Source organism: Triturus cristatus, chromosome 2_1 (assembly GCF_964204655.1).
Source record: "Triturus cristatus chromosome 2_1, aTriCri1.1, whole genome shotgun sequence".
NCBI lineage: Eukaryota > Metazoa > Chordata > Amphibia > Caudata > Salamandridae > Triturus > Triturus cristatus.
This window is the reverse complement of record NC_140581.1, coordinates 44,687,919-44,700,142: the sequence shown is the minus strand read 5'-3', so window position 1 is coordinate 44,700,142 and position 12,224 is coordinate 44,687,919. Positions and strand designations below refer to the sequence as shown.

The 12,224-nt window shown below is 52.2% G+C and overlaps 1 protein-coding gene across 1 annotated transcript in view; it reads left to right on the top strand.

Moving 5' to 3' along the window:
• Positions 1-2,664: 2,664 nt before the first annotated feature.
• Positions 2,665-12,224, top strand: part of LOC146863687 (extracellular calcium-sensing receptor-like) — an 89,677-nt gene continuing 80,117 nt past the window's right edge. The window contains exon 1 of the mRNA XM_085636654.1: positions 2,665-3,000. Coding sequence (XP_085492780.1) covers positions 2,665-3,000 — 336 coding nt within the window. The remainder of the gene's footprint in view (positions 3,001-12,224) is intronic.

The following is a 12,224-nucleotide window of genomic DNA, read 5'->3' as shown; positions in this document are numbered from 1 at the left end:
CAGAGCAGATCATACCTGATGTAATTCATCAGGTAGTTGTTGCTGACAACAAGACAAAGTCAGGTCTAAAGAAGTTGGCTGTGCCCCCTGCCATCCCTGTGGTGTGTCTGTTAGGGAATGCCCTTGAAGCTTTTGCTTGGGCAGATGTAGAAAGGAAGGCCCATGTGGAGATGCTGTGTCTCTCTGAGGGGGTGTGTATGGGCACAAGGACCTAAACCACACTAGAAGGAAGTGGAGAAACTCTGGAGGCTGGAAGAATGGACCAGGTAACTTGCAAAAGAAAGAGCTAGATGTCTTGGCAGACAGCGTTTACAAGTCTCCAAGGCAATAGGGAGTCTGACCCGAGGGGAAGGACCTGATGCCTGGAGAGGAGAGTGCTCACTTGGGTAATATGATAGAGTTGGCAGAGCTGCAAGGTGGACATGGGCCCTCCAGAGAAGACTCATGCCAGGGACGAAGGACAGGTCAAAATCTTGAGGGCCTTCCCTAGCTGGAAAGAGGCAAATCCAAATGTATGACAGTGGTACACACAGGGTAAAATCAAATGAGGGGATACTATAGAGCGAGGCAAAGGACCTCAAAGCAGGGACAACCAGGAGAGTGGGGTCCTGCAACAATACAGATAGTTCATACTCAACCTAGCCCATGACATCCCCTTAGTGGGGCATCTGGGGAAATCCAAAACATAGGAGAGACTAGTTAGCCATTTCTATTGGCTGCAGATGTCTTAAAAGCTCAAGACGTTTTGCTGCTTCTGTATCACCTTTCAAGCCAGTGGCAGGACTGGGAGCAAGCCAAAGTCTTCCCTGACTCCACTTCCTTTGGTGGGGTCTCACTTTGAGAGGATAGGAGTCAACATTATTGGGCCTCTGGATGGTCAGACTGCAGCTGGAAGCTGTTTGATCTTCATGGTTGTGGGCCACGCCACTCGCTATCCAGAGGCAAGTTCACTTAGGACTGTGACTGCACCCTCAGCGGTCAGGCTCTCTTTGACATCCTCAACAAGGTGGGATTTTCTAAGGAGGTTGTGACAGACAGAGATACAAACTTCATGTCTGAATTTCTTACGTTTAAATGGGAGGAGTGTTGTGGGACTTATACGTTCACCACACCCTATCAACATCAGGCAAATGGTCTAGTTAAGCATGTCAACAACACCCTCAAAGGCATGATGCGGGGTTTGCCAGAAAAGCTCAGAAGGAGATGGGGTGTCTTCCCCATGCCTACTGGTTGCTTACGAGAGGTCCCACAAAAGGGAGTAGGATTCAGCCCTATTGAGCTTTTGTTAGTTCACCCCATGAAAGGGCCATTGAGTTTGGGAAGTGAAGGTTGCGAGAAACCCCTCATAGAGCCCATACAAGATGTGGTACAAGGCAGTCCGGGCTGGACTGTTCCCACTGGAGCAAGGTCAAGAGTGATTTGCATCTGGATGGGTCCAAACTAAGGTGCAATGGTGAGCAAAAAAACAATTGGCTGGGATGATCACCGAGTAATTACCAGTGGCTGATATTAATGTAAGCATTCCAGCCATCACTTAAGTGTGTTGCCTCCTTTGGGATGGGTATGCCCAGACGTGGGTCCCGTACACACTGTGTCACTGTAAACAATCTGTACCCTGCTGGTGAGTTCATAAATAGGGAGAAACTGGCCCTAGGATACTTGTATTCCGTTTCATGGAGGACCTGGCCTGGCAGTTCGGGCTGGACTGTTCCCATTGGAGCAGGGGCAGAACTGATCTCCACTTTAGCTAGGATCAAACTGAGGTGGCATGGGGGCGTGGCCGAGCCGAGCTGCAAGATGGCCGCCGTGTAACGGGGCTCTGCCGGCCGAACAACCAATCCGTTAGTCCATCCTGCCTCTGCCTGACTTTCCGTGCAGGGAAGCTACGGCGGGAGATGCCCTGATGCCGAGGATCCCGGCGGTGCTCCTACGACAGAAATCGGCTGCGGAAATCCGGAGCTACGGGCCCTTGTGACTCCGGCTGCTGGGGCGTGCCGCGCTGGGCGGCGACGTCTGCCACGCGAGGCCCTGGTCAGGGGCCGCTGGCTGTTTGGCGAGCGGGGACCGGCGTGGACACCTGCAGAGTGCTGGATGCCCGACGACTGTAACCATAGGAGGTGTAGCGGCGGGCCCCTGCTGGGCTGTGTGCGGCCTTCGCGGCGGCTCCGGAGCGCGCTGTGTGCTGGCCTGACGATCTGGCTGCCTGGGCCTTGCCGGCGGGGCCGCGGCCTGGCGCTGCTGACTGAGCCGGTAATCCTGCTGGACTAGGGCGGCGGGAAACGGCCGATGCGAGGCCCGATCCATACTTGCGATGTGGCGACCACAGTTTACTGGCCTATGCTGATCCGTGCCCAGGCCTTTGACTGTCATACGGCACTGTGAGTTGATGGCACGTGGAGCGTGAGCGGCCAGGTGCCCATCCGGGTTGCTGCCTGACCGCGGTGAGTCCCCGATTGGTGAATGGCTGCTGCGGACCCGCTGCCTGGGTGAGACGAAAGCTGGCTGGGCCTGGCCTGCCTGGAGAGGTCCCCGGAGACGCGTGAGGGCCGCTTGGAGAGGCGACTGCCGGGCCTTTGCGTTCTGGCGCTGGTTGGGCCCCGAGGCCTGCGGAGTGCCGACTGCCCCTTTTCCTTGGTGCCGGTGTGTGAAGGCCCGGGGGGCGACATGGGGAAATCCGACACCAAGCAGCGGAAGCTCCACTTTGAGAAGCAGGCTTCCCGCGGCGCAGTGGCGGTTCCGCCATCGCCAAATGTGGTCCCTGAAACGCAGCTAGACCCAACACCGGAGGACGATGTCAGAAGTATGTTCCGCGACCTTAAAGGGTGCCTTAAGGAAATCGATGGCAAGCTCGACTCCATGGCCCAGCGGCTTGATGGCATATCTCATAAAGTCGACCAGCACGAGGAGCAGATCGCTGTGGCGGAGTCGCGGATTACCGACTGCGAGGAGAGCCTCGGAGACACCCAGGAGAGGCTACTTCGCATGGACAAGGTCCTGGAGGTGATCAGAGGGCGCAATGAGGATTTGGAGGCCCGCTCCCGAAGGAACAATGTTCGTATTATTGGCATTGCAGAATCCACGAATATTGGTAACATGGAACAATTTATTGAAGGAATGTTCCGCGAACTGTTTGGGGCGGACCTGTCGGCCATGTTCCTGGTCGAGCGGGCGCACCGCACACTGGGGCCGCGGCCCGTGCCTGGGGTTCCGCCGCAGCCGATCCTGGCACGAGTTCTGAACTACCGTGACAGGGATACCATCCTGAGGTTGGCGCGTGAAAAAGGTGAGCTCCAATTCCAAAATATGGCCATCTCCTTATTTCCGGATTTTACGCAAGCGGTACAGGCGGCAAGGCGAGAATTTATACCGGCTAAAAAAATATTTCAGAAGGTGGGGACTAAATATGCCATGTTATACCCGGCCAAGCTGCGGATACACCACAAAGGGAAGCCAATGATCTTTACGGCCGCAGCGGATGCGCTCAAATTTGTGAGGCAGGCGGAGCGCTCGCACCGTGGGAGAGGAGATGAGCAAGGCACTCCTCCGCTGGGCCAGCTGAGCGACACTGAATGACACAGCGCGCTATCCCTCTGAGCTGTGCAGAGATGCTGGACACCGTGACTGTAAGGTACACGGCCTGTAGCCGCGGATGGGGGTCCATGGGGCCCTTGAGGGCCGTGGGATTTGTCCCGGACCTGTGCGAACTGATTCGACTTGCCGCGGCCCGCGCCGCTGGGACCCTACGGAGCGCTGCGGGGGGAGGAATGTTGGGCCGCCGTACGCTGTGGCTGATTGTACTGTATTTACCTAAGGCAGCACTGTTCGGCCACCCTGTCGCTTTTCGACGGGGGTGTGAGCCGGTGACCCCACGCCCTGTGGGATGATTTCCGAGACATTGTTACATGACAGTTCTTGTTGGGTGGGGAGGTGGGGAGGGACTGTATCTCAACCTGTTTGGGGGGTTGGAGTGGGTGGGGAAGGGTTTTGGTTATTGTTGATTGTTGCTATCTCACTGCGGTTTCTTAATGCACCACGAAATGGCGTCGCACCCTTGCAGCAGGCTGACTGTATAATATTGCTTATCCCGGGGACTGGGTGGCGGGGGGATCCCCGATGGCCCCTGGTCCGTGGGACGTTGATATCCTTGCCACCGTATGGGACACACGCATATAAGCCTCCCTGACCGAGTTGCGCTGCCTTACATGGAATATCCGCGGTCTTAACGACCACCGCAAGATACGCCTGACGCATGCTTATCTGTCACGACACCACATTGACATATGTTTCCTACAGGAAACTCATTTGCCTCGAAGCGCCGGAGACAAGCTGCGAGGTGCTAGATGGGGCGAGATACACACTTCCGGCTGCTCCAGCTATTCCCGGGGAGTGGCCATTCTTATCCGTAAAGGCCTTCCTTGGCAAACGTTTAAGGTAAATGCTGACACAGAGGGGCTCTACATCATACTGAGCGGGAAACTATTTCACATGCCGCTGACGTTAGTTAATACATATGGCCCCAACTCGGATGACCCTGGGTTTTTCCGTCACGTCTGGCACTTGACACAATCTCTGGGTGGAGGGGATTGCGTGTGGGGAGGGGATTTCAATGCCGTGCTGTCGCTGGACCTGGATAGGGAGGGGGCTGCTCGCACACATCACCCACAAGCTGCAAGCCTTATACGCGGCCTAATGGCTGATTATAACCTACTGGACTCGTGGAGGGTATTGCATCCCGCGGTTAGGGAAGGCACATGCTTCACCCCGCACAAAGGAGCCTGGTCCCGCCTGGACTTCTGGCTCTTGACCCCGCAGGCCCATGCATGGGTGTCTGCAGTTGCTCATAAGGCGCGTACCCTCTCAGACCACTCCCCTGTTGAGCTGACTCTGAAAGTCCCCAAGCCATACATCACGCCCTTCACGTGGCGCCTGCCGCCACAGGCCCTGTCGGACCCGGTGTTTCGAGAGGATATCCACTAACACATACTTGACTACTTTGAGCACAATGAGGGTTCCGTGACGTCGTTGGGCACCCTGTGGGATGCGTTTAAGGTGGTGATAAGGGGCCATTGCATTGCGGGACAGGCCAAAGTCCTAAAGACCATAAGGGATGCGCTCGGTAAATTAGAAGACCGTCTGCACTCATTGGAGGTGCAGTACTGCTCGGACCCCTCGGCTGCCACGTTGGCGGCCACTCGCGCCACGCTCACTGAATATCAAGCGGAGGCCGACAGGGAGCTCAAATTCCTGACTACACATGCGATGGCCCGCCGATATGGGGAGGGGGACCGCCCTGGTAGGACGCTCGCCCTCCTGCTGCGCTCACAGCGGCCCTCTACATTTGTCTCCGCAGTGATGACTGGGGGAGGTGATACCGTGTATACCCCCCCGGAAATACTAGATACCTTCCGGACTTTTTACAAGGATCTGTACAGGTCTCGGGCAGCCCACCCTCAGGCGGAGCTGTCTGAATATTTTGATACTATACAGCTTATATGGTTTAATGCACACCAGAAAGGTTATTTCGATCGACCATTTGAGGCAGACGATGTGCGAGAGGCCATTGGGTCATTAGCAGCTGGTAAGGCGCCGGGGCCGGACGGCCTCCCGGCACAGTTCTACAAGGAATATGTGGATCTCCTGGCCCCCCGCCTGTTGGCGGTATATGCGGAGGTGGTTGAGACGGGTATACTCCCAGACTCCATGAGGGAGGCTGTCATCATCACCCTCCTGAAACCGGATAAGGATGTCCAGCAGTGCGACTCTTATAGGCCATTATCATTAATCAACACTGACGCTAAGATCTTTGCGAAAATGCTTGCAACTCGCCTACAGCCGGTGTTACCCCTGATTATCCGCCCGGATCAGTCAGGCTTTATACCGGGCCGATCGACGTCCCATAACCTCCGCACCCTCTTCGGAGTACTGCACTATTTGGCCCCACATGTTAAGGCTGCGGCTGTGCTACTGGACGCCACCAAAGCGTTTGACTCCCTGGAATGGGGATTCCTGTTCCCTCTGCTGCAGCGCATGGGGGTAAGTGAGGCCTTTATCGGTTACATACGACTGCTTTATACCGACATTACTGCCAGGGTAAGGGTCAATGGGTTGATCTCTGAGCCGTTTGCCATTCGGAGAGGCACGAGACAGGGTTGCCCCCTGTCACCTCTGCTTTTTGCCATCGCCACAGAGCCTCTGGCTGCCCGCATTAGACAACATCATGCGGCCAGGGGCATTGGCTTCTCATCAAGGGCACTGACCATATCGCTATATGCTGATGATGTTACGCTCTATGTTTCTGATCCTCAGGTCAACCTCTCCCCTTTGACACGAGAACTGCTGGACTATGGGCGGTTGTTGGGTGTCAATATCAATTGGGAGAAATCAGTCATTCTGCCCCTGACCACCGGGACTCCCCGCTTTACCCCGGACTGCCCGCTGAAATGGGCGACTGGGCCGGTGCGATACCTGGGGATTTGGGTGAGCACAGATATGCAGCAGATATAGACAGAAAATTATGGGCGTGTGACCGGTTGGGTGGAGGAGAGGGTTGGTCGCTGGAAGCATTTGCCCCTTTCGCTGGCTGGCAGGATTGCTGTGGCTAAAATGGTGATCCTGCCTAAACTCCTCTACTTATTCGTGAATATCCCGCTGCCCCTGACCGCACATTTTCTGCGACGACTGCGATCATTGATGGTGGAGCTGGCCTGGGGGGGTAAGCAACCGAGGGTGTCCTGGGAGACCCTCACTCTCCCACAGAGACAGGGTGGCCTGGCTGCGCCGGACTTCTCCTTATATGCATACTGTGCTCAGGCACAGTTCCTGCACTACTGGGCACACCCCACACCGTTTCAACCGCACGTGGCGATCGAGGCCGACAGGGCGGCAACGTTGCCGCTGACTGTTGCCCTTTACGCGCCGCACGTCCGGAGGTGCACGGAAATCGACCCGGTGCACGCGCTCAGGTGGGCCTGGAATGGTTTGAGAAGGAGGGCCGGATTAGATATGATGTATACTCCCTCTGTGCCCCTGCGCGGGAACCCGATGTGGCCGCCGCTGCGGGCTATGCGAACCGGGGAGCGGGCCGCGGAGCTGGGCCTCCACACTGGAGGCGATATATTTCCGGGTGACACCTTCCTTACGCTGGAGCAAATGTGTGGATCGGAGGTACCGACGCTACTGGACACGCTTCTTTATTACCAGCTCCGCCACTCAAGCCGGAGGCTGTTCCCCACTTTCCCGGCGCCACCGCCGGATCTGCTTGCTCTGGAGAACGTGTTGTCTGTGGATTCTGGCCGCAAGCTGGTCTCCAGATTGTATGTGCGAATGCAGGCTAACCACCCCGTGATGCTTCCGGCGGCGCGGGGCATGTGGGCGGCGGAATTGGGAGCGGATATTTCTGATATACATTGGGATCTGTGCTGTAGGCTACTTGAGCTTCTGTCCCCCAACTACAGGCTGCGCCTGATCCACTTCAAGTTCATACACATGATCTACCTCACACCAAGCCGGTTGCACCGCATGGGTCTAAGGGATACCGATGAATGCTGGCGCTGTCATACATCGGGGGCCACCTTTATACATATGGCGTGGGGCTGTTCTGCAATAGCGTTGTTCTGGACAAGGGTAGTGGAGATAATATGCACTATCACGGGCGTACCGATCCCGTACACACCCCAGGTTGCATTGCTGGGGATTTTGCACATGATTGAGCCCAAACACCGTAAACTGCCAGCAATGCTATTATTATTGGCCAAGAGACAGGTTGCTATGCATTGGGGGGCGGGCACGTCCCATAGCATTAAAGTATGGGTTTAAAGCGTTGTTTATTGCCAGACCCAGTTGGCCCTGTACTGGGAGCTTATGCCGATGCGATCCATGCCTAGGGATATATGGGGGCCCTTCATACACTGGCTGGAGCAAACTCCCCTACAAATGCTGTAGCACGCTGTTATCCCCTCGGGAGGGAGGGGAACGTTAATACTAGCTGCTGCTCGTGGGGCGGGTTGGTGGCTGTCGGGGTGGGAAACACGGATGGGCAGATGTGGCGGATTGACGGTTGGTTAAAGCAGAGATTGCCATGTAATACTGACTTGATGTCCTTTACATTCCGTACTTTGTGCCTTGTTGGGGGGGGGCATGTCGTCATTGCCTGAAATACGTACGCAGCAGTGTGAAGCAATGTTTTAAGTTTGTTATTGAAAATGTCAATAAAAAGAATTTTTAAAAAAAACTGAGGTGGCATGGAGTGCAAAATAATGATGGACTGGGCTGCAACCCGAGTAATTACCAGTGGCTAAAATGAATACAAGCATTCCATTCATCGCTTTTTGTATACTTCCCTAGGCCTATGTTTTGGCATTGCTGTACATGACTACATGAAGAAAGCCAACCCAAAGGTCAGTTAGGAAGTTGTCAGATACTGGTATGGCCAAAAGGCTACCTTGGCAGATTACAAACATGCGCAGTTGATGTGGGCTCTGGAGCCAGTGGCCTTACCCAATCCTGGCAAAGAAGGGGGAAGTTACCTACCCCGTGACTTGGGTACTTTCATAGACCCCCACAGGGTGATTCACACCATGAGGCTTTAACGCCACCATGACAGAGCTGATACACCCATACATGGAGGAGAGGAAGAGGAGGGTGGACTTCTGCCCGACCCTTTGTCCACCATCGCCAAGGAAGGATCTGTGGATGGTGTAGTATACTCCCCCTCCTTAACAGACCAACAGCAGAGAGCATGTCACAACTTGTTGAGGTAGTTCTCTGGCTAGTTTTTATTGACCCCAGGTCAGACACAGTGGTGTGTCCATGACGAGGCCAACTGAAAACAGAATTTAAAAAAGGCAAGCAGTTGCAACAAATACCATAGAGAGAAAAAAGTCCAAACTCACCAATCATAATCGAAACAAGCTAAATGAGCCAACATGAATACACTTAACAATCATTAATACATGGTCGCCCATTCAAATTTTTAGACACTTTGGGACAAAATATTTTTAAATAGTACATAAAACGTTATGAAGTTAGAACTAATATATCTACTGGAAGTATACATCCAATGTACATGTGCACTGCTAAATTGAGCCAGTCCAGAAAACCTAAAGGTCGATATGTACACGTCTTTAGCAGTCAGTGTAAAAATATAGGTATACAATCATTGTATGCACAGAAGATCAAAACAATTCTCCCAAGAAGCCTCACAGACGTTGATTGACCAAACGCCATGGGTAGTGCAAGCGACATCACATGTCCTTTCACCCTAGAAACCTCGCTGTAAGTGACATGAACTGACCTTTGACCCTGGTGATTTCAAAAAAGTGATGTTACTTACTCATTGATCCTGGTGTCATTAACAAAGTAACATCAAAGAAAGTTATAAAAATAGAACTTACAATATGTGATATTGAAAGACATCAAAAGTACATTTAAGTAGATGTAATTGTGCTTTAGCTATCAGCAAGATTCACAAGGCTGCTGTGATCATGTTCTAGGGGCCCTCCCACAAAAAGCCAGCAGCATGACAATGAGAAGAGCTGTCATAGACCAGGAGAAAAGCCATCATAGTCCAAGAAAACAGCCATCAAAGACCAGGTACAACCATCATTCTCTTAACAATAGCTTTGAATGCTTAGACACTGGCTCACACCCTGGCCTCTGCCTTCATATGTCAACCATCATTTGCCAATGCAAGCCAAAGCATAGCCATGAAGACCAAAACACAGCCTCAAAAGTCCAAGCAGAATCTCAGTGTGTCGTGGCAAAACCAGTAGATGCCAAGCAAAACCCAATGTGCCTGTGTTGACTCGTAATAACATAACCATTAATGAAAGGCTGACCCGGGTTTAAAAATAGGTGTAAGCTCCCCTTAAAGAAGCTAATCTGCACACAGAATGCATCTGCTGAGCCCAAATAGCAAATATATCCACTAAAAAAAAACACTCTGGGGCTTATTTATGAGCCCCTTGCGCCAGTTTTGCGCCGCTGTTGCGTCACTTTTAGTGACGCAGCTGTGGCGTAAATAATGCGCCATGTTGTGCCATATTTATGAAGTGACGCATCTAGGCAGATGTGTCACTTCCTAAGCCCCTACGCTACATTATACCTGCGTCAGGTATAATTTATGCAGGGTGGGCGTTCCCCCACAAGAAAGGGTTGTAGGAGTGGCGCAGCGAAATGTATAAGATTTTACTGCGCCACTTCTAGGACGCCAATGCGTCACAACCTTACGCCTCCCTCATGGCAGGCGTAAGAGTGACGCAGGCCCTTTCACATGGGGCTTGTCCCATGTGAAAGGAACATTGCTGGAGTTGCGTTGGGTTTCCGACACAACTCCGCAATGTGCCGCTTTTTGCGCTGGCAGATACGTCAGTTATACTGACGTATCTGTCCTTCCTTACGACATGATGCATCATATTGTAAATATGATGCATCATTGGTGTCGCAAGGAGGGCGCACTGAGAAGTGGCGCATCGCTGCTTTCAGGCAGCGATGCGCCACTTCTCGTAAATGAGGCCCTCTGTTCACAAACAATTTCCAATCTGTTAGTTTTGTCTCCAGTCAAATCTGACTGCGTGCACAGAAAATCGGTGTGGCAATTCTGGGATAAACTTTTTAGCTTAATTACTTCTTTGTTAGAATATCCCTAGCTTTGAATTCTAAATATGATTTTATTTAAATAAGTTGATATTTTCAGGATAATCACTTTATTTTATATGCATACTAAGCAAACATTGTCAAAGCCAATAGGTTTCGCCTTGGCAAAATCCATTAGCTTTGTCATTGTTTTTTTTTTACATGTTGCACAGCAGTTGAGCTGCTGTGAAACATGGCTTAAAGTGAATAAAGAATGCTATGACACGGTCAAAGATGGACCACTTCGTTTTGTAGTTGTTGCACTGCAGATCAACTGCTGTCCACCATGTAAAAACCAATGACAAGCATATTAGATTTTGCCCAGGCGAAACCTATTGGCCTTGCCAATGGTTACTACATTTTACAGATGGTCGTGTTTGAAGAGGTATTTATTTCATTTATGTATTAGCATTAATATGGCACTGACCAGCCACATGGCTGTGGGGCGCCTTACACACTTGGCCAAGATGGAACATCCATCCTTCAGGGCGCCGCCTGCATAAAAAAACGATGGGTGGAGGTCATCCGCCTTTCCTGACAGATGTGGTGGATTAGGTGATGCTGCCATTCTTTGCCCTCTTTTGATAACACTGAACATTATCCTTCTGTGTGTTTACATTTCCGAGGTAGGAAAGTGCCATTTTTGTATGGCCACCCCTTGCTTCGTGCTCCACTGCTGATGGTTATGACTCTGATAGTGCACTGGAGTCTGTTGCCCGGTGCTCTTTCCATAATATAGTATATGGTACCTGTGGTACCCAGGGCATGGGTGGTAAAGGGGTCCTAGGAGCTTGCAGCACTGTTTATGCCACCCCGAGTGACCCAAGTAAACAAATGACAGCCATTGCAGGCTGCAGGAACAGTGTAATCTCCATTTTGACTTTTCCCTCACCAAGTTAGGTAAAGTCAATCCAGTGCTTTTAATATATGCCAGAGACCCCTAAGGAAGGTCTCCTGAGTCCAGGAGGCAGGGTGCCTTATATTAAAGGTATAGGCAGGTAGGTGCAGTTTATATGTCCCTATAGTGGCCTTTACCATTAAAGTACACTATAAGTGATAGGTGGCCGATAGAATAATATGGGCTGTCACCCGGGCAAACCCAAGGTTGGCAGCTTCATTATGACACCGCCTAAACATGTTGTGTTTGTTATCAAACAACGCTTTTTTCACACACCTGACACGAATCTTGCGTTTCAGGTGTTGTGGCATGCACTCAGGTGGCTAACTTAGAGGTTGCTCACCTGGTTCCCCCAGTTTCTCTGCCCTATCTCTGGCATCCCACACTTGCTGCTGCCAAGACAGGATTCTGACCTCCTGCCAAGCAGTGTGAAAACTCACAGGAATCAGGAACCAAGGCCTGGACAGGAAGGAGGTCCTGCCTCCCAGGAAGGCTAGTGAAGTGGCACATCAAGGCATTGAGTTTCAAAGAGTGCACATGCCTCTGATATACATCAAGGCTGACTCACAGCCGAGAAAAAGGCCCTCCCACTGCCGCACACATATTTGTACCCAGGCAGGTGAGACATTAGATAGTTAAGGGGGTGTACACCCCCTGAAGGCTAGCCACATCTCCAGGGTGGGCAGCCCGGTCT